The sequence below is a fragment of the Capsella rubella genome, unplaced genomic scaffold (genome assembly GCF_000375325.1).
Source record: "Capsella rubella cultivar Monte Gargano unplaced genomic scaffold, Caprub1_0 scaffold_3, whole genome shotgun sequence".
Classification (NCBI taxonomy): Eukaryota; Viridiplantae; Streptophyta; class Magnoliopsida; order Brassicales; family Brassicaceae; genus Capsella; species Capsella rubella.
The window spans coordinates 5,985,814-6,007,349 of NW_006238921.1; the positions used below are offsets into that span (position 1 = coordinate 5,985,814).

The 21,536-nt window shown below is 35.8% G+C and overlaps 4 protein-coding genes and 1 long non-coding RNA gene across 7 annotated transcripts; 4 read left to right on the top strand and 1 right to left on the bottom strand.

Moving 5' to 3' along the window:
* Positions 1–3,165: 3,165 nt before the first annotated feature.
* Positions 3,166–3,807, top strand: LOC17891439. Its single transcript, XR_002834690.1, has 2 exons — positions 3,166–3,283; positions 3,546–3,807. It is a non-coding gene; the product is annotated as an uncharacterized LOC17891439 (long non-coding RNA).
* Positions 3,808–8,198: 4,391 nt separating this feature from the next.
* On the top strand, positions 8,199–10,634 carry LOC17893555 (gibberellin 2-beta-dioxygenase 4). Its single transcript, XM_006296602.2, has 3 exons — positions 8,199–8,566; positions 9,477–9,849; positions 10,264–10,634. The coding sequence occupies exons 1-3, from the start codon at positions 8,199–8,201 to the stop codon at positions 10,519–10,521; spliced, it is 999 nt and encodes a 332-aa protein (XP_006296664.1). The 3' UTR covers positions 10,522–10,634.
* Positions 10,635–10,925: 291 nt separating this feature from the next.
* LOC17891376 (E3 ubiquitin-protein ligase UPL6) lies at positions 10,926–19,188 on the top strand. Of its 3 annotated transcripts, none has more exons than XM_023785437.1 (27): positions 10,926–11,150; positions 11,245–11,418; positions 11,749–11,846; positions 11,958–12,085; positions 12,513–12,624; positions 12,765–12,945; positions 13,072–13,254; positions 13,442–13,624; positions 14,033–14,114; positions 14,256–14,368; positions 14,538–14,833; positions 14,970–15,066; positions 15,373–15,513; positions 15,634–15,717; positions 15,840–15,926; positions 16,118–16,258; positions 16,391–16,516; positions 16,635–16,733; positions 17,029–17,096; positions 17,200–17,266; positions 17,444–17,614; positions 17,716–17,805; positions 17,904–17,984; positions 18,084–18,157; positions 18,264–18,335; positions 18,436–18,525; positions 18,661–19,188. In XM_023785437.1, exons 2-27 carry the CDS (start codon positions 11,260–11,262, stop codon positions 18,725–18,727), a joined length of 3,090 nt encoding a protein of 1,029 aa, XP_023641205.1. In that variant the 5' UTR covers positions 10,926–11,150; positions 11,245–11,259; the 3' UTR covers positions 18,728–19,188. The 3 variants fall into 3 exon arrangements, with proteins under 3 accessions (XP_023641205.1, XP_023641206.1, XP_006296888.1); XM_023785438.1 differs by having other exon boundaries at positions 10,926–11,128; positions 11,211–11,418; XM_006296826.2 differs by having other exon boundaries at positions 10,926–11,128.
* Positions 19,189–19,464: 276 nt separating this feature from the next.
* On the top strand, positions 19,465–20,337 carry LOC17890656 (stress-response A/B barrel domain-containing protein HS1). Its single transcript, XM_006298790.2, has 2 exons — positions 19,465–19,708; positions 19,919–20,337. Exons 1-2 carry the CDS (start codon positions 19,566–19,568, stop codon positions 20,106–20,108), a joined length of 333 nt encoding a protein of 110 aa, XP_006298852.1. The 5' UTR covers positions 19,465–19,565; the 3' UTR covers positions 20,109–20,337.
* Positions 20,338–20,470: 133 nt separating this feature from the next.
* Positions 20,471–21,028, bottom strand: LOC17892986 (pectinesterase inhibitor 2). Its single transcript, XM_006299390.2, has one exon. The coding sequence runs from the start codon at positions 21,026–21,028 to the stop codon at positions 20,507–20,509; it is 522 nt and encodes a 173-aa protein (XP_006299452.1). The 3' UTR covers positions 20,471–20,506.
* Between the last annotated feature and the right edge of the window lie 508 nt (positions 21,029–21,536).

Sequence of the window (21,536 nt, forward strand, 5' to 3'; positions counted from 1 at the left end):
AATTTTTTTTGGGGATTTTAAAAGAGATTCTCATGTTAAAAATAAAAGTCTCGTATACATACTCAAATCAAAGTCTTCGACGATATTATTATAACTCCGGGTTGCTATTTTCTTCTTCTGTTACTTTTGCTACAGACCTCGGATTTGAGCTACCAATGGTGTTCTGAAAACTTGAGATCGAGATCTTTCCAATGATATAAAGATCTTTGTCTGAGTCCATGTGGTTTTATGGGACATTGTCCTCAAATTTGGCTATTCCCAGGTTGCATCATTTCGGATCTGTTCTGTAAAAGTGGCGATAACTTTCAAACCGAAAATCCGAATCGTGATCTGCTTTTTTCCCTGTCTTCGTATGACTGTTGTTGATATTCCCACTAAATTTCATAATTTTCTGGGTTGTTTTGCTACACTGTTTATGCTCTGCTTCAAGACTGCATCAAGACAGATGATAAAAAACTTTAGTATATATCAATGGAGTCCCTGCAAACTTCAGTGGAATGAAGCTTATGAAATGTCAAGAAGAAGAATGTGTCACTTTTAAGTGTCAAATCATAGAATGTGTGAAGCCTTCATTTGGTAAGAGAATCATGTGGCTGGCGGAGTTAGGCTTTCCTCATCAAAATAATATTGTGGTTCCATCATAAAATAGCTTGTTTGTTGAAACGACAACTTGTTACAACAGAAGTCTCGAGAACGTCATTGGGTTAGTTGGTCTTGTGTCGAGAGCATGTGTTCGACGTTACAAGATTCTAACCAGTCACCAATCTTCAACACACTACAAATTTTTGGGAATTCTGGGAATTTGGGAAATTGTTGTGAAAGGCTCAGTTTGTAGTTTGGTCTTGTGTCGAGAGCATGTGTTTGACTTGAGAGTTCTGGGAATTTTAATCCATGACTTGAGAAAAGAGAAGAGGAAGGGTTTGAGGCACCTTCAACAAAAGAGATGAATACCGTGATTTTTTTTGTATGTGATCTCTTGTTTTTTTGTTTAAATCAATCCTTCAAAATCACACCTTCTAAGGTGTGACTTTTTAACTGGATTTCTCTTATAAAAATGTATTCAAAGTCTCCCAAAAACACTTTTATTGTTTTTTCAAAAAAAAAAGTTATGTTTTGAATAACGGTGGATTTGTTATGAGTTTTACAAATTGTTGATTGAATAACACGGATTGTGAGTGACTTTGAATGATTTTTTACAAATGTCATATTCAATAACACTGGATTTAAAAATACCAAGTTGAATAACAGAGGATTTTAAAACAAAACCAAAATCCTCTAGAATTCTATTTTCAATACACCCCCCTTAGAGCACTTGTCATATTTTTGTTTTTATCAAAAAGAGTTATATATATATATATATATATATTAAATTAGTACTTAACGGTAAGGGAAAAAAAAAGAACACCAATGTGTATGCTAATAATAATAACACGAAAGATTGATTAATAATATAAGGAAAAGATGATTTTTTTTTGGCGTTTTATATCAATCAATTTAATAATGTGTGTGTTAGTATAGTTTTGCATTATTTTGACCATTTTGATGTCTTAGGAGACTGTGATTCTCCCGCACGCCCACAAAGTTTCTATTCCCCACAAATCTGAGACTTTTTTTGATTACTTCAATTTTCACAAATACCTCTTTCTTCTTCTTAATAAAGAGAGATTCGATCTACTTCAGCTTACTTCATTTTAAAGAAAACTAATAAGCTAATATAAAATTTTGATTTTAGGAAGATTATCATTTGCGAAAATCTGGAACTAAAGGACGTAAGTCATTTCTACGAAGGAGTAACTACTACTACTGATGTACATGAGAAAATTAGTAGGCAATAGTGAATGTAACATGATTTATTTTGAAATTCGAACTTTCATATATTTTTTTTTCATGCCCTAGAATTGAGGAATTCCATTTACCAAGATTCTCTTAATTTGCTGAAACTCAGTCTCTACACCAATTAGTGTATTATTATGTTTTAGCTACGATACCTACTCCAGCTAGATTTTAATATATAGTATTTATAAAGTAGGGAAAACAAAACGTTCAGTTATAACCAGTAATTAGCAATCAAAGTAAGTCATAGTGAGTTCTACGAAAATATGCATTCAACGTGAGAAAACCCCAAAACTGTTGACAAAAAAAAACAGAGTTTCGAGTTTTATAATATTTGACATGTTGACTTTGGTTTCGCTTACGACCAACGAAACTGCTAAACACTCAGGAAGAAGAGGACCACCACCTCCGGGCAGAACGGTCACGTTGCTCGGGCAGATTGGTCTACTGCCATATCGTAAATGTGGCGTCATCAAGGACACATATAAAGCTCGTTCTCGGGCAACGCCGACGTCATGATCCCTCCAAAGGTTTAATTGGGCCCCGGCCCACGAAGGTTATCATCTATATTTTTTATTATTATTTACTTTGCCTTAAAATCTCTCCTTCACTTGATAGGCTTCTTCATCATCATCCCACCGTTTCTCAAGGCTCTCTCTCTCTCTCTCTCTCTCTCTCTCTCTCTCTCTCTCTCTCTCTGTTTCTGTGTTTATATCTTCTCACTCAAAATGGAAGAGAGAGAAGAGCTCTCATGGATGAAAAGATCAAGGCCGAGTTTTCTTCAAGGTGATTTGTCTACATATATATATATATGTAATGAGAAGAGTTAGGGTTTTGTCAGTTCCAAGTCAAATTTTCTCTGTTCATCAATGATATATGTATGATGTAGAACACGTAAGTAAGATATGTTACTGAACAGTCTGAACTATATATAATACATGATATGTGTGTGTCTTTATCTATATCTCTGTATATGTAAGTGTAGGTATATATATACATACATAGATACTATTAATGTGTACATGCATATACCAACATTGATATATTTGTATCTACACACTTTTCCTACTTTTGACTTACGAAGATGGATGCTCTTAGATATGAACAAACGTCTGTTCGCATGCAACAATTATATATTTGGAAACACATATATATATATATATATATATATATACACGATTATTGTTGTGAAGCGTAACATGTTTCTTTTCTTGTGTTTGTGCTTGTGCAGGCAGTAAGAGAAATATAACCCCTGTGAAACAAAGAGATTTTTGGATCGGTTATGCTGAGAAATTGAGTTTTTCTTCTCAACTCCATTTTCATTGATAAACTGGTGTTATCCTATCTGAGCTTTTAGTCCTTCCATTTTTTTTTTTAATTTTCAGGTTTCATTCTATGATGCATTGCATTATTCTCTTTTCTTGACCTTGTAAGGCCTTTTCTTGACCTTGTAAGACCCCGTCTCTTTCTAAACATGTCAGTATTTTCTCATTTTACAGATTCTATTCTATCTTTTCTCGATATAAAATAGAAATCTATCTCTACCTCTAATTCGTTCGAGTCATCTTCTCCTACCTTGTCTATCCCTCCTGAGCTAATCTTTAAATCTTTTTGTTTGTCATTTGATGTATTAGTTGATATCAATTCAATAAAGAAGTTGAACGTTTCTTCTTATATAATCTTTTTTGTTCATTTTGGTTAAATTATTGTAGTAACAAATATTAAAGGAGGTGAAAAAAGTCTCACTATCAAGGGGGACTGGCAAAAGGGCAATGAATAAGGAAACGGGCAAAAAGAATTATGCCTTTACTCTCTCTCTCTCTCTTTTAAGGCTTTGGACAGGAATTTACTTTTGTTTTATGTGTTGTGTTTGTTTGGGTCTGACTGAGTGACTGACCCCAAAGGGCAAAGGCCACAAAGCCAAAACCAGAGAACTCTCTTATTAAATATTCCTTCAGAATCATTTATTGCCTCTTTCTCGTTCTACGCTCGTGACTGTTTCTCACCTTCTGTCCTGTAGTATTTTTACCAATCCTCAACTCTTCAAGAAGTAGTATAATTTGGTCTGATTGTAGTACTTATACCGTTTGTATAACAAAAAAAGGGATAAGGATAAGTTAATGTTAATAGGGTTGTTCATAAGGATGTGGTCAACAAATTAAAAAAAAATGTTTGTATATATAGAAACCAGTATGTTTCCAAGCACGAGGAACAACTTGTTTTTCCTATTAGGTGTTCGTATAATGCATTTTTTTCACTAGTTAATCTTATCAATAATAATTAAATAAGTCAATGGTGTTTTTTTCAATTTATCTAAAAGACTATGATAGAGTTTGAATTCGTATCCATCCGATACAAACACACTAGCTTTTTTGGTCGAAGATATGAGGCCAAAAACAAATCCATATAAAACCTTTTTGACGTGAAAAGAAGACTTTGTTCTGAACTTTAAATTCTTTTAACAAGCAAAAAAACTTCAGGCATAATTATTAGTTTGATCTTCAGAAGACTCAAATAGAGGAGAAAGGGGTAAGTTTTAGTAAAGAAGAGAGTAAAAGCTGAGCCACCCTTTTGTGTTATATACGAGAATAAATGTTGCTATTTCTTTTTTCTTTTCTCTTTTGTTTTTCTCTTCTCGTTTTCGCCATTCCTCTCTTTTTCTTGTTTCATATCGCCATTCCTCATAAATACATATCATGTGAGGACTTATGATCAGTCTCATATATCATAATTGTACATTTCTACCTCATTTTCAAGTAACATAATATACAGTTGATTTGTTGATAGCTTTCATTTCAAATCAACCATCTTGTATGCTCAGTAGAGATGTACGTATTGATTCATATGCGATTTGAGATATCAGGCACTCCGCAATATGTAATAATATACATAATATTGGTTTATCTTCAAATTAAAAAAATGTTGATAATTTTCTTTTGATTAAATGTAAAGAAGTTCATTTTGTTGACAATTTGATCACGATGATATATACTATGTGGTTTTACTAAAACAATGGAGAACGTTTCTACTTAGAGAAAAACAGTTTATTTTTAACAGTTTTTATATGATAGAGGTTTATATAGCAACAAGGACATTTAGATAAGTGTCACATGATGGCTGCATTTGCCTAACCTATTTATTCATGTTTTTTTTTTATATATTTGGCCGGTCATTAGAGGTTATTAGGGTTAGGGAAACATATATTTTGTCAAGTTATATTTCAATTATGTCTATCTAGTAGTAAGCTACTTTTCACATATTTCTTGTAGTATTTTCTCAAAGTAATGACTATTGAGTATTTCAGTTTACAAACAATCTAGCTATGTTCTGGTATTGACTATACTGAGTAAACAACTACTGATAAAAATTACCTTCATCAGCTAAAATTAATTGGCATCTATATTTTGTCAGCGGCCACTTTAAGTATGGTGGTAGTGGGAGGACGGTGGAGAAGATTAATTATACGAAAAGTCTTTGGTCAAAATCAATTCCCAATATCAATGCCATTTTTTTGGTTTAATCATTGCCATCTTCGACTTTTAAAGACAATTTCAATGTACAACAAAGAATTGTATTATTATGTCCAATAATTTAAAGAGACTTTACAGATAAATAGTTTTCGGAATTTTAAACATTTTTTTTTTGTTGTGATATTATAATAGTAGTATATTCATATTCATATAATGTTTATGGTGGTGGTACGTTCTAGCACGAAATGATTGTGTCTGCAAGTGGACGATTGAAATAAAAGAAGAAACTCAAAAGAGGGTTTGTTTGCAACACATATACATACATATTCTGATCACCTCCTTTATTATTCTTAACGGTACCAAACATTGCATTTAACAAGTCTTGGATTTTTATGCAGACATAGAATGATTTCTTTTTTGGAATTTTAATTTGGGTGCAAGACTGTAAAATACCTACCCCTTTTAAAATCTACTACGTACTATATTTCCTTTTGTGTTGATCCTCGCCCAAAACCCTAATTTTTACATATATACCATACCCTGGTTCTAATTTTAGTCATATATCGATGTGTTTTACATGCAGACATCGATTACAGGGCATATCCGCAAGCATATGTGTTTGTTTCTTGAATTTTAAAAGCATTTGTTCTAATTAATCACTGATGATCAATATAATGTACCACAGATATGGATATATTATACATACATACAAATTTGTAAGTGCAAGTGATATTATACATGAAACGTGTATACAAATGGAAGGGACATGAAGAAGAAGGATGGGACAAGATGTTCAAACTTTATACTAAGAATGGGTAACATTTTAACATGGCTTACTCGTCAGCTCTCTCTTCTTCTTTTTTTTTTTTTTTTCTCCACTATTTTTGGCTTTACTGTTGTTTTTTTCCCTTACCCAATTTTCATGTGATTCCCACTTTGTTTGTACATAAACGTTAATGATTTGATTATAAAGATCTAAGATTAAGTTGATTGTGGTGCTTTTAACATTTTTTATAATAATTCTAATCATATCATGTATGATTCTTGGTTAGATTTTTTTATTTTTTAAAAATATGGTTTCCCATCTTCACCGTGTCTAACGTGAACAAGCGTGTCCATGCTTATATGAATCATTAAACAAACCCAGCCCTCAAAACGGGTTAACTTCTTTTGGGCTATTTGGTTATACGTTCATCTTTTTGATTAAAATGTGCCGTCTCGGCCCGTTTTATCAAACCTCAAAAGTATCAGTGACCCAAATCTGGTACTGCCCATTATTGGCCAGTATCAAACCGAGCTAAGGCCTGGTCTCGTACTCACTTTAATTGTTTTCACTTTTCAGTATGTATTACATACATTGTGAAATCCCTTGTTCAATTCAAGTATTCCTACTTGTGCCAAAAAAAAAAAAAGTCGTCTATTTCTTAGTGTTATAACCGTACAGTTAGAAGTAGAAAATTAAAAAACTTGTTTTATAGGCTCCTTAAGTCCAGGAGAATATTTGACTAATTTGATACTGTCTATATGAAAACTTTCTATAGATAAAAACTTTGAAAGGTACATAATTATTTTCAGATTGTTGCCTGTAGATCACCCCAATATGGCTCAATCACCTTTATGTTGGAGACTGATATTAATTGGAAATGTTTGATGAGAATTGAAAGTTAGGCCGCCCAACATCCAATCAAATTGGTGAGCAGAAAAAAAGAAAAATAACATCCAATCATATAATTCACTCATACATACTGAGAGAAGTAAAGTATATGTAGTTACATATGAAACATTATTTGTCTGAATTATAAGATAAGAAAACCCAATAAAATATAGATAATAAACAATTGTTTGTTCCTAACACAGAGCTTGCAAAGAGGCATTTTAAATTAGGTGGGTTGTCCAAATTTTTTTAAGAAAACAATTAGGTGGTTTGTGTCAGTGATGGAGCTTCGATTATGTTGTAGGGGCCTTCTCCTTCCTTCCCTTGATGGACATGTATATCTCATCAAACATTATGGATTCCAAATTACACATATATATATGCGCTACATTTGAATATGGTTTCGCTTTATGTCTTTTTTGTAAGCTTTTGTTTTAATGGAATAGATTTCTCTGTTATAAGAAAACGAACTTATTATAACTCTTTTTCTAATCAAGAAGATGTAATTAAATGTGTTATTTTAAGAACACCTAACTCTGGACCAATGTCTGCAGAGTTAGATTATAAAGAAGATTGGGTAGTTGGACGCGGGTATCAATATATTTGCACTTCCCCGAGCTTTGGGGTCTGATATAAATTCATGCGTTGTTATTGGTTCAGTCTCACGTTCCATTCATTCTACTAGTTTTACGTTGAAGAAATACTCAATTATTCATATCAGACGTCATATCGAACAACTCTCAATATTCTCTAGAACGAAATATATATATATATATATATATATATATATATATATATATATATGATCACACATACTAATTAATTAATACCAAGCATTCAAAATTTATTCTAAAGCATGATTCAAAACCAAAAATATTCGGATTAGTGTCTGTAAACTTTGTCTAATAACATAATAATTTGGGAAATGTAATTAATCAATGCTTGGGAAGGTTGCTTTAACGTAGCTTTCACAGAAAATATGTACTCTATGCTTAGAAACACACATGTATATATGATCTTATATACATGTCGATCGAGCTTAGATGATTAATCATCTTTGGCATTCAAAAGGGTATTCATATAGTAATAAAAACGTGAGCCCACTATATTGGTCGCATCAAATCCTCCTCTCTCTATATATACATATCTCCCGCATGTGTCTTCTCTCATCTCACTCTCTCTATCTAACACAATTTATCTCTCTAAAACTGATCGATACATCTCCTTCTGTCTCTCCAAAAATGGTGAAGGAGTCCCAGAATATCGTGGCCGTAGATCAAGACATACCCGTGATAGACATGTCCTTAGATAGGTCACGAGTGTCCATGCAGATGGTCAAAGCTTGCGAGACCATTGGCTTCTTCAAAGTGGTCAACCACGCCGTTGACCCGGACGTTATCTCCCGGATGGAGCAAGAGGCCATAAACTTCTTCGCTAAACCGGTTCTTGAGAAGAAATCGGTCGGGCCGGTGGTCAACCGCCCTTTCGGTTATGGTTTGAAGGACATTGGGCTCAAGGGTGATATTGGAGAGGTCGAGTATTTGCTCCTTCACATGAACCCTCTCGTACTTTCTCAGTTATCCTTTGGTAACGATTCTACCAAGTTCAGGTACGTTATATAATACTTGGCTAATGTATTTACAGATCTGGTAAATATGTAGAACCTTAAGATTCTATGCTAAAAAAAAAACTTGAGTTCGGTATATATATGTATCCATGTATACTATAGTAGTTATCTAATAATTACATATCAGTTAATGTAAATGCAGTTTTCAGTGTAATTTAGTGCGATAATCTTTCCATATATATATATGTATATATACGAAATTTGCATGCATGTGTATATATACAGTAGTTTTTTTAGTTAATTAAGTACTGTATATGAGTTTGGTTGTTTCTTTTCTGTTGACGTTTGAACGTGTATGTACATGTTAAGAAGTGTGTCTAGAAACATAGAAACCATATAAGATGATTTGGAGTGTTACAATATGCTAATAACTAATAAGCAAAGTATCATAGAAACGTAATTGACTAACAAGTCGCAAGTGAACTGGAATCGTGTTATCAGCCAAACTACATAGTATATATCTTTATGTTGGTCGACAAAATTAACTTGGAGTCGTTGACAAATTGAAAACATTAAATTTGAGTCAGCTAATTAAACTTCTAAAGTACAGCAGCTTCTCAGTCTGTCTACTGGACAGGAAACGGGTAACTTTTTCTTAACTTACACAATGCATGTTGTGTGTGCAGTGTGTATATATAATGCAAATTTACATCAGCAATTTAAACAAAAATAAATTTAAAGCTCTTTAAATTTCTTTCTTGTAAGCTTTCGAAATTTCTCACAACCGTAATTATTTCCACTCTAAAAAGTACATTTATATATATGAAGGTTTCGTTGCTCTCTTATATAAAAAGTGCATATTATATATATACATATACAGTATACTATAAATTTGTAATATCCATTTAGTACAGTGAGCAACTGGTGATGGTATGACATGTCTGTTTGACAGCTCGGCAGTGACTTGTTACGTAGAAGCAGTTAAGCAGTTGGCATGTGAGATCTTGGATCTCACGGCTGAAGGACTACGGCTCCCACCTCATACCTTCAGCAAGTTAATCCGAGCCGTTGATAGCGACTCAGTTCTTAGGCTTAACCACTACCCATCGTCCGATCAATTCCTGAACAGTGGAGCCACAAAGCTTTCTGATATGTCCGTGTCATTACCGAGAGTTGGCTTCGGGGAGCACACAGACCCTCAGATCTTGACAGTTCTTAGATCGAACGGGGTGGGGGGCCTCCAGGTGGCATTTCCTGACGGAAGTTGGGTCCCTGTCTCCCCTGACCCTTCAGCCTTTTGCGTACTCGTCGGCGACCTTCTCCAGGTCAGTCTCAGTCCCTATAGCTAAGTCATTACACATTTGATTAATGTATAACTTGGTTACTATATAAACTAATCTGTTCATGATTTCTAAGTTTTTCTTACGTAAATGATACGTTCCAAACATATCTTTTTGAAGAAAAAACTTGGTATGCAATTACAAATTACTGTCTCTCCGAAAGTATATAACTTGGTCACGTCCGAAAAAAACACACATTAGCTTACTCTATCCGGGTGTTAATTAATCAATGAATCGTGTATCTTTTGTTATGTACTATAATATAATTTTTTTTTTTTTGAAAAATGCATGATTCAGTCCAACTTAAACATGTTCTTAACAAGCATAATTGTCAACATGCAAGATTTTATTAATTTCGACATATATTATTACTAAGCCTTGCTGTAACATTTTCATCAGGTACTGACTAACGGGAGATTCATAAGCGTACGACACAGAGCGGTGACAACCGAACATGCAAGCAGGCTATCGATGGCATACTTTGCCGGTCCGTCTGCCCATGCAAAGATAGGCCCTCTTCCGGCAATCATCACGGCCGCAGATCAGCCACGGCTTTACCGGACGTTCACATGGGCTGATTACAAGAAGTTTGCTTACTCGTTGCGCCTTGGAGATAACCGTCTCGACATTTTCTGCTCATGTGTCGATGACAAGTAATTAATATTATCAACGAATTGGACTCGAGGCTTTTCTTGTTCTTGTAGTTGGCAAGGTAACTATAGGAATCATCCAAAAGACCACATTTTTATATGGGACATTCGCAATTCAATTCAATTATTTACGTGGTTTTATTCTTGGTTTTACTATATTTGATTTCATGAGGACCGATCCTAATGATGTCCTTAAACAGTAATCAACCAAAAGACATATTTTTCTATCCAAAAAGAGTGATTTACCATTATAAAAAGTTCATACCTTTTTTGGTAATTAACCCGTGTAACACGACAGACACGACCCAATTAGGCAGGCAATTATTATTCTTCTTCTTCCTCAAAAAAAAGAAAGAAGACTTGAAAACGTCGTCGTATCAAACTCAACACTCACGAAGTTTCCGTCTTTGTTCGAGACTTGAGAGTCGGCTTGGCGAAAAAACTCTCTTTTTAATTGGTGTTGGTTCCTTTTCCTTCTTGCTGCTCCTGTGAAATTTTCCTTTTTTTTTTTTCTGTGTTTGTTTTTCTCTTAATACGCAAATCATATAAACTCGTGATCGTGGTTTTACGTTTGAAGAATCAGTCTCCCTTGCTCTGTTATCTCCAGTTTTAGGGTAAACCCGGATCACACCCTAGGTACTTTTGGGCTCCAATCGCAGCTTATAGTACGAAATAAGACTAATCTTAGGGTTTCAGTGGGGGTGAATTTGTGATTGTATTGGTAATCTAGGTTTAGCTCAAGAACATGTTCTTCTCCGGCGATCCTTCGACTCGGAAGCGAGTTGATTTAGGTGGCCGGAGCACCAAGGAGAGAGATGCTCGGAAGCTTCTGGAGCAGACTAGAATGGAGCGTAATCGTCGGTTGCTACAGAAGCAGCAGAACTCTGCTGCCCTCAAAATTCAGGTTAGTGATTATGATCCTGTTGTAAAGCTTTTTTTTTGGGACCCTGGGATGCTATGTGTGTGTTTTTAAGCAATGTAGAACAAACATACTGAGTTATATTACGCGAAAGGTTTCATTTTGAGAACAAACAGGTCCCGTGGGGTTTGTTGAGGGTAGTAGGATTTAGGATTTAACCATTGCGATTACAAAATGTTAGCTGGAGCTTCAAATGCAGCACTTCAAATGTTTTTCTTTTTCTTATGTCGACACGCCCAATTGTTGTGGCAATAAGTCTTTTCACCGTTTCTGCTCCTTCTGATGGTAAAGGTGCTGACTAATTTTTGGTTACAGAAATTCTTTAGAGGTAGAAGATCAATGGCCATTGAACGCGCGAAGGTGCGACATGATTTTTGTGAAACCTATGGGAGTCATTGCCAGAATGTCGATAGGTATTCTTCTTTGGTCTATCTTGTTTGCTACAGTTTTTTTGGTCTTAAAATGGTTCCATGGTTACTTATATTTCTATTGTGGCCCTTTTTGACATTTTTTTTTGCATTCAGACATTGCTTTGAGCCAGGTTCAAGTTTCCTCCGGCAGCTTCTGTTTTTTTTCAAGGCACAGAACTCGGAAGATTTTGTGATACTTGTGGAGACTTGTCGTCTTCTGCACAGTCTCGTTTCCAGCAGTGGTATTTCCAATGTCTATGCATGCGTTGACACTTTTTTTTCAGTTGATTCATGAGTTTGATCATAGTGCTTTTCCTGTTTAGGTAACTCTTATGTAAGGGGAAGCATGTTCTGAGTCTTCATTTTAATTAATCAGCTTTTTATGCCTTGCATACTCTTGTTTAATATGTTTATCTTGCTAGCAGTCAAACTATAAAATTGTGTGAAGAATGTCCCGTTCGACACAAATCAACCTCTCCTGTATGCTGTTAACATAGAATGTCCCTTTCGACACAAATTAAACTCTCCTGTATGCTGTTAACATACTTGCACATAGTATTATTCTTATTGTCGCGCTTGACAGTTGACATATAATCTTGTATCTAGTTTCTACCCGATAATGACTGGGATCTTGCTTACTGATATTACAAATACTCATCATAATGGCAGGTGGCATTGTCAGCCTTTTTTCTGGTTTGGACTATTCCACTGAGCATAATTTGGTGGATTTTAGAGTAAAGAAACTTGCATTTACCTGCATCGAGGCTATTCATCAGAATAGGTAATATATTTGTTATCTCTCACTTTGTAGAGCATATTATCCTTCTTGTATCAAACTGTGACCAGTGGTAGCTATCTTGGCTTTTCCAGTTCTGTTATTGAATTATTCATTTTTTGCCTCCTTCTGATTCAAATTACCAGGAACCGTTTAAAGGATCAGCTCTTAGTTACTCCTGAAGAAGCTAGCATTTCAACAACTATCTTGATGGAGGCAATGGCGTTGTTGCTAGATCCTAAACTGCCTTGGGTTTGCAAAATAATTAGTTATCTACAAAAGAGAAACATATTCAAACTGGTCCGCGAATTGGTCACAACGGCTAAGGTATTTTTTAAAATTTCTCCATGATTATGCTCCACTGCCTAGCTCGTCTAAGTTACTGCACATTTTATTGGCTTGCTGCTCCATAGTTGGCAACCTATCCTTCTGAAGCAATGTGGTCTGTTGCAGGAAAGCCCCGGAGGTCAGACTATGACCGGCAGCATCCTTTCACTAGAAAGAGTATTGATAATGATAGTACCACATATTGGCAGCGAGCCATGTTCCTGCCCTGTTATTGATCCACGTTGGAGTTTCTCATCTATGATCCTCACAATACCTTTCTTATGGAAGCTCTTCCCAAACTTGAAAGTGGTTGGTTCCTAAACTCATGTTTTTTAGTCGCGGATAGACACTAGCTAATAAATATATATGCAATATCATTGAGGCTAAATGATAGCTTTTGTTTCTTACAAAGTTTGTGTTTGGCCCTGAGCCAAATACAAATCATGACTGTGAGCATCTATATAAACTTTGATAAACTCATAGTTTAATTGTCCAGGTCTTTGCCAGCCCAAGTCTAAGTCAACATTACATTCACCAGATGGCTTTCTGTATACAAAAGGGTACATGTGTTCTCCCACTGGAAACAAGCCCGGAATTCCCTGGTTATGCTTGTCTGCTTGGTAATACGTTGGACACTGCAAATATGGTGTTGTCACTACCTGAATGTTCATTGGACATGGTAGGTTTCCAATGCAGTTTATTTCTTATCTTTGTTTCTGTACGTGTTAGCTACTGTAGTTGGTAGTTTAGTGCATGATTACTTGATTTTTTCCTAATCGTTAGGGATATTCACTTTGCGGTGTTCATGTAGAGTAGATTTGTGAAGAGGAATCTTGTGCGCAATACTCAACAGCTTATGTCCGTTATATCTAAATTTTTACAATTATCTTCTGTTAGTAATTCTTTGTGTTTCTATGTGTTTTTACATTTTTGGGGATGTGAAATCTGTGCATTTGCTGCGAAAAATCGTTATTTGGATAATGTTTGAAAGCATTACCAATACTGTTTTCTTTTAGATAACATTGTGCTCCCATTCCTGTTGATCCTAATGTTGCTTTGTTTTACTTTCATTCTTTCTTTTGACCAGGCAATTGACATTGCATCAGTTGCAACTTTCTTATTGGAGACGCTTCCTCCTGTGAAATCATCAGAAAGAGAAAGCAGACAAAGTATGACATTTTATCTTGTTATATTATCTTCGCTCGTGACATCGCTTTGTTATCCTCAAGTTTTTCTGCCCATTTGCTTGCTGTAGTATTTGATTAATTTGATCTTATTCTGAAAAAACACACACTTTTGTCTTGATGCAGGCTCTTCTGATGAGGATGATATGTTGATTGACGATGTACCAGAATTAGTCTTGAATAAGGCTCTGGAGCAGCATATAACCAATGCTATAGACTCACGTTTTCTTCTGCAGTTAGTATGTACCTACTCTATTTCATATCAAAGTACATTAAGTGCTATTCTTCCTCTGTGATTTTTTTTTATAAAAGTTTTAAATTTTAACGTAAGTGCTATGCTATGCCTCCTCTGAAGAATCAATTGATTCTTTAATTTAAATCTAAGTAATCTTAGTTTCATCCCTGCAGACAAATGTTTTGTTCCATCAAGTTTTGCTTGGTATGCAGTCATATGACGAAGATAAAGAAGCATTAGCTATTGGCACAGCCTGTTCTTTTCTGTATGCAGCATTCAACACTCTCCCTCTTGAACGGATCATGACAATTTTGGCTTATAGAACCGAGCTTGTAGCTGTGTTGTGGAATTATATGAAACGATGCCATGAGAATCAGAAGTGGTCATCTATGCCTAAACTCCTAGCCTACCTTCCAGGGGATGTTCCGGGTTGGCTATTACCTCTGGTTGTTTTTTGTCCTGTTTATAAGTAAGTGTTTCTTGAATTAATGCCAATTTTGTTTGTAGTTTTTCTTAAAAGTCACTCTCTCGTGTGACTATAGGTAAATTAGTGTTGTGAGTGTGGTTTAATACTAAAAGCTGGGTTAAATGTTGTTGATGATCAGGCATATGCTTATGATAGTTGACAATGAGGAGTTTTATGAGAGAGAAAAGCCATTATCGCTACAAGATATCAGGTTGCTGATCATTATTCTTAAGCAGGTAAGAGTTTTGATTTAGCAGTTTTGTAACTTTGACGTAAAGAGTTTTGGGATATATGACTGCAGACTCATACGCGAAATATTAATAACGCGGTTAGCTGGGGCTTAGACTACTATCTGTAACACAAATATAATAAGCTAGATTGGCTTTGCGTTTTTATATGATTGCTTTGTTGCAGTGGTTGCTCAACTTGCTGCTAATCTTTACACAAACAGTTTCTATTGGACTCACCTAAAGAATAGTTTCTTATGTGGCATGCTTAGAATTTTCTAAATATTTTTTGTATGTTTGCTCTTTTTTGTCCAGGCTTTATGGCAGTTACTATGGGTGAATCCACTTACGCAATCTAACACTGGAAAATCTGTATCCAACGACCTCTCTAAGAAGAACCCTGTTGAGTTGATTCAGAACAGGGTTGGGGTTGTAGTCTCTGAGCTTCTTTCACAGGTATATGCTGCAAAGAAGTTAACACTACGTGACCAATTATGGCTATTATGTCTTTAAATCAGTAAAATTTGGTAAAGATCATTGTTCAATTTATTCTCTTGTTGATGAAATCTTCTGTAGTTGCAAGATTGGAACAACCGGCAAGAATTCACTTCCTCGACTGACTTCCAAGCTGATACAGTCAATGAATATTTCATCTCTCAGGTACACTGCAACTTGTTTAGTGTTTATAACGTGCTAACACTGAAGAGTTTTGTTTTCTATCAATTTTAACGATTTGGTATTAGTTGTCCTCTATCATTGCTGATTTTTTTTTTTTTCTCCAGGCCATAATAGAAGGTACGAGAGCCAACTACATACTGATGCAAGCTCCTTTCTTGATTCCGTTTACAAGCAGAGTCAAAATATTCACAGTGAGTGGCTGTTAAGATATGTATATCATTATTATTTATATGTTTAGAGGAACCTAGAAGAGCTAATTATCATAACTTGCATGAGTAATCTGGGTAAATAGGAGACTATATTGTATGTACTTGTTCCTGTATGTACTTGTTCACTGATTACTTAGCCGTGGCTGCATTTACCTGCTCGCGATAATTTGTAGACACAATTAGCAACAGCAAGGCAGAGTCATGGATCTCAAGGAATTTTTGCTCGAAATCGGTTCAGAATACGAAGAGATCATATCTTGGAAGATGCTTACAATCAAATGAGTGCATTGTCAGAGGATGATCTCCGGGGGTCGGTAAGTTTTTTCTCTTAACTGATATCTGTCTTCTAGCAATTGTTTGGGTTGCCATTGAAACGGATCCATATCTTCGTTGTGTCTCTTGTTTATTTTTTCGATATTTATGATGCAAATAACTTCTGGCTGTAGATTCGGGTGACATTTGTCAACGAACTCGGAGTTGAGGAAGCTGGTATTGATGGTGGTGGAATTTTTAAAGACTTCATGGAGAAAATCACCCGAGCAGCCTTTGATGTGCAATACGGGTTGTTTAAGGTCGTATGTCTAGTTTTGCTCACTTAAGCTTTTGTGGATTTCGTAATATAACACACTCCATCATGTTTGCATGTAGTCTTTCTTTCTTTAACTGAATCTTGTACATACATTCTTTCAGGAGACCGCTGATCACATGCTTTATCCTAATCCTGGATCAGGAATGATACATGAACAACATCTCCAGTTCTTTCATTTTCTCGGCAGTCTTCTCGCAAAAGTATGGTATTTGATCGGTGTCCTTGATGCGAAAATCATATAGATTACTGATCTTTCTTACTTCAAACTTATATATTTAGGACAAAAACCAAACCATCATGCTATGTTTGCAGTTTAGGAACATTTGCTTTCAATACATTACTGGTTCAACTTACCATGTTTCCATGCAAATGAACTTAGTAGGGGTATAATTGTTCTGCATGTTTTCATAGGAACTTTGTTAAATTTGGCTGTCTTTATTGAAGTTGATGTACATCTGATATGATAAGACTCACTTCCTCGCGATCTCGTTGTAGGCTATGTTTGAAGGGATTCTTGTTGATATACCATTTGCAACGTTTTTCCTTAGCAAATTGAAACAAAAGTATGTAAATTTCTGACCTCAACTTACTGTCATTTCATTTGTTTATTTAAGCCCATACAGACTCTGTGAACATGTTGCAAAACTTCTATTGTTCTCTGGCTAGGTACAACTATCTCAACGATTTGCCTTCCCTGGATCCTGAGTTGTATAGGCACCTCATATTTCTGAAGGTAACTTTCACTGAATAATTTATTTTCCGGTTGCTTTGTGGAACGGAGCATAGAGGTGCGAGAACGCTGACATCTGTTATTTTTCTTTTCTTTCAGAAACTGAAATTTGTTTCCTTTTCTTTTCATTTTAGCTTTATCCACTTTTTAATGTATTCAATTACATTACAATATTTGCAGCGTTTTAAGGGTGATATCTCAGAGTTGGAGCTTTACTTTGTTATTTTGAATAATGAATATGGAGAGAGGACAGAGGAAGAGTTACTTCCAGGGGGGAATGATATGCGAGTTACAAATGAGAATGTTATAACTTTCATTCATCTGGTTTCCAATCATCGGTTAAATTTTCAGGTATCTAGGAACCACTTACCTCTCAGTAATCTTAGTATACCTGAGGTCACCTTGTAAAAAGGTCAACAGTTTTTAATATCATCCCATTTTTTCGGTTGCAGATACGCCAGCAGAGTTCTCATTTCCTGAGGGGGTTTCAGCAACTCATCCCGAAAGAATGGATCGACATGTTCAATGAACATGAACTTCAGGTGCCAATGGATTTACATTTCTTATTATACTTGCTTTGTTAGTTGCTCCATAAAGGAGCATGAACTGATGATTAATTATTTGTGGGCTTTGGTTGCAGGTTCTCATATCTGGTTCAGTTGATAGTTTGGATATTGACGACCTGCGAAATAACACCAATTTTGCTGGAGGCTACCACGCGGTGAGTGGTTCTTAGCTGTTAGCCAAAATGCCATGGTGAATTAGCGTAGGGACACTTTTGGAACATTGTTAAATGACTACGTCGCTATATTCTTGACAGGACCATTATGTGATCGAGATGTTCTGGGAAGTCATGAAAAGCTTCTCAACTGAAAACCAGAAGAAGTTCTTAAAGTAGGTCAATTTCGCAGTTGCTACAGTTTGTGTACCCAATGAATACCGTAGTGTAATTATTTTCTTTAACGGAACTAAGATGCACATCTATCATCTTCATTTTCAGGTTTGTGACGGGCTGTTCACGAGGGCCACTGCTCGGTTTCAAATACTTGGAACCTGCATTCTGCATACAGAGGTAAATTACACAGATTCACAAACGTTTTTATTTTATATTTATGGGAATTGGACAGTAATAGAATAAAAGAAGATCCATCCTTGTTTGGAATTTGTTTCAGGGCTGCCGGTAGTGCGAGTAATGAATCAGTTGATAGACTACCGACATCAGCCACTTGTATGAACCTTCTTAAGCTTCCGCCTTATCAAAGGTCCGTCCTATAGTAACACAATCCATTTGGTTTTTGCTCAGTTAGCAGATTTCATTTGTTGCCAAAGTACCGTTGTCTTGCACTTGGTGCGGTGATGGCAGAAAGCAAATTAAACATGTCTTGTTAATGATGCAGCAAAGAGCTACTTGAGACCAAGTTGATGTACGCCATAAGTGCAGAAGCGGGTTTTGATCTGAGCTGAATAGCTTTGTGCCGTAAACACAGACTATCATGGCCCCAAATTGACCCGGCTTCTTAATATTCGTCTTCTTCGAGCATTCCCTGTAGACTGAGGGAGGGTGAAGAATGTGTTGGCTCAAAGCATCTAATAGAAGGGTCTAGAGGGGAACGTATACTGGATATTATTAACTAATGGGTTTCATTTGCAGCTCTTGTTTGAAAAATATGAGAGAAAAAGAAGTGTGATTTACTGGGAAAGTCTTAGTCGGAGGTGCCTGAGAGTTTAAAACTTCAGTGACAGATGGGGGGAAAAGAAAAAAAAGTAAGCGTTAAAATAAGAGACTGGTCTTAGTGAACAAGTTAGGGGAACTGAAATGCTGTAAATTATTTTGCTTATCGTATTTATAAGCGCACATGAAATAATTTGTAAATTATTTGCAATCGTAACACGTCTTCTCTAGAGTTTTGAGCCCCTTCCTTTTATATTATGTCTTGATGATGTTCAAATTATACAAGTCCTTTCTAAGTTAACACAAAGATATTAAGTGAGATGGACCTGTCAAGATTGCAGTATAAAGATAACTGGTACTGCTGCTACATTGGAAAAGAAATAGTTAGTTAAGCTCTTAACGTTCAGCTTCAGCAGCATCTGTTTATGTTTTCTTTCTTTATCTGGTGACTTTGCTTCGCGATAAAAAGATCTTGACCGTCCATTTATCTTCTCCATGCTCATTTAGTCATTTTCTTAATACTTACTTGCACGTCGCAAAGCTGCTCTTATAGAAAGATCTTGACCGCCCATTTATAGTCAAACTCCATAGTTGAGAGCTTGAGAGAAGAAGTGGAAGAAAATATCAGAAATGGAGGAAGCTAATAAGGGACCTGTGAAGCACATTCTGCTTGCCAAATTCAAAGATGGCGTAAGCCCTGAGAAAATCGAAGAACTAATCAAAGGTTACGCCAACCTCGTCAATCTCATCGAACCTATGAAAGCTTTCCACTGGTTTGTACATCTCTTCGCACTTCACATTTAACGTTTTCTGCGATCCTTCGATGTTTTTGCTTTGAATTTATCATCAGATCGAACTGTTATAGATCTGAATTGCTTCTAAGAGTTAGGAATATGCTCCAGATCCCAAATTCCATGAATTTGCTCTTGCCTTTTACTGATTTCTTGGCTCTGTACTAAACCTGGTATATGTATAATTTCTAGGGGAGAAGACGTGAGCATTGAGAATCTGCACCAAGGTTACACACACATTTTCGAATCCACATTTGAGAGCAAAGAAGCTGTTGCAGAGTACGTTGCTCACCCCGTTCACGTTGAATTCGCCACCATGTTCCTTGGCAGCTTGGATAAAGTATTGGTTATTGACTACAAGCCTACTTCTGTCTCTCTCTAATTAATGTTGCTGCCTCCAATATTCTCATCTTTGATCTTTTTCTCTGGGTTTGCATCTTGTGAGCATTGTTGAATAAAGTATATCCGTTTTGAGTTATATATGACCTTTGGTTGCCTTGAGTTGTTCTCTTGTTTCTGTGAATTTCTACCTTTGCCTTTGTTGTATTTAGACTTGATGTGTAAACGATCTCGAGTTTTACTTTATAATGAAGAAAGTTTGATTTCAGATATTTTTCTCGGCTTTGTTATAAGTCTAATACTAGTTGTTATCTCTTAATTTTATCCTATACAAAGAGGTGATGCCTGTGTAAAAACTAGTTACGAGGAATCCGGGTTCTTGATGCTGTGTATATCAGAGTCAAGTTATGAGTATGACGGGAGATTGGATCAAGCCCTTTCTCACATCATGTTCGAGATGACAAGAACAATGCCACAAATATTCTGAAAGTCACCACTGTTATACATAGTTGAAGTGTCAACTTTGAAATTTGCCATGTCTTCTTCACATGTTGTAGGTCCTTCCATAGCCGCTGATACCTTAATGTTCAACCCTGGACCATCGCCTGACGCAAGGCTCTGCTTAGCATCATTGAGACTGCTGATTGCACTCTTATAATGCTGTACGCACGAGGTGTATGCTTTCTTCAAAGTTGGGTTGGTTGCTGCCTTGACTAGAGATTGAATTCTATTGAAACCTTCTGATGCACTTGTTTGTGCAGAACCAAAGGTGATATTTGCAAGTGTTGGAAGATCAGCACCCGATGTCTTCGGGTTGGATTTCATGTAGCTCGAACAGAAGGATTGGTTTTTCGCTTTACCGCAGATTGCTTTTATGTCTGCCACTTGTGCGTTCAAGGAACCAATCATTACGGAAAGCATCAGAGAAGACACAAAAACTCTGTTCATTAGGTATGCTGCCATCTTTGCTTCTTTCTTTCTTATGTTCGTTGGTAGATGGTTAAGTTATTCCCTTGCTATGCCTGATGATATAAATTTATAGATGTTTGCGATTGATTGTTTCCACTAGAACTAAATCTAATAATAGAAACTCATAGAATGGGTAGTTGCTCTTTCTGATTCTTAGTTAGACCACAAGTCCTAATCTATGAGAGAGAAAAAAAATTAGCTATTCTTAGCATTATTGCAGAGATAGTTATCTGATTAGTATTCTTCTTACTTACTTTCCAGAATTCTCTTATTTTGGTGCTAAAAAGTTTATATCGTAGGACAATTTTAAAGGTTCTATGGATATGACGATTGTCATAAAACTTACATCAGTAATTTGACGAGGCCATAGAGAACCATGTTGGATCAGAGGTAAGCCAAGTGATGCAGAAATCCCTGTATATTGTTGGTGTTGAAATGGGACACACATTATGTTTATTCTAGTCCATTTCTTAAATATCCTCCTTATAAATATATGAAATTC

Bases quoted from the DNA above. Each gene is read 5' to 3' on its own strand.
- LOC17893555 (XM_006296602.2), top strand. From the start codon at position 8,199: ATGGTGAAGGAGTCCCAGAATATCGTGGCCGTAGATCAAGACATACCC. The intron at 8,567-9,476 runs GTACGTTATATA...TCTGTTTGACAG, and splicing joins AACGATTCTACCAAGTTCAG to CTCGGCAGTGACTTGTTACG. The intron at 9,850-10,263 runs GTCAGTCTCAGT...CATTTTCATCAG, and splicing joins TCGTCGGCGACCTTCTCCAG to GTACTGACTAACGGGAGATT.
- LOC17891376 (XM_023785437.1), top strand. From the start codon at position 11,260: ATGTTCTTCTCCGGCGATCCTTCGACTCGGAAGCGAGTTGATTTAGGT. The intron at 12,625-12,764 runs GTAATATATTTG...TCAAATTACCAG, and splicing joins GAGGCTATTCATCAGAATAG to GAACCGTTTAAAGGATCAGC. The intron at 13,625-14,032 runs GTAGGTTTCCAA...TCTTTTGACCAG, and splicing joins CTGAATGTTCATTGGACATG to GCAATTGACATTGCATCAGT.
- LOC17890656 (XM_006298790.2), top strand. From the start codon at position 19,566: ATGGAGGAAGCTAATAAGGGACCTGTGAAGCACATTCTGCTTGCCAAA. The intron at 19,709-19,918 runs GTTTGTACATCT...TATAATTTCTAG, and splicing joins CCTATGAAAGCTTTCCACTG to GGGAGAAGACGTGAGCATTG.
- LOC17892986 (XM_006299390.2), bottom strand. From the start codon at position 21,028: ATGGCAGCATACCTAATGAACAGAGTTTTTGTGTCTTCTCTGATGCTT.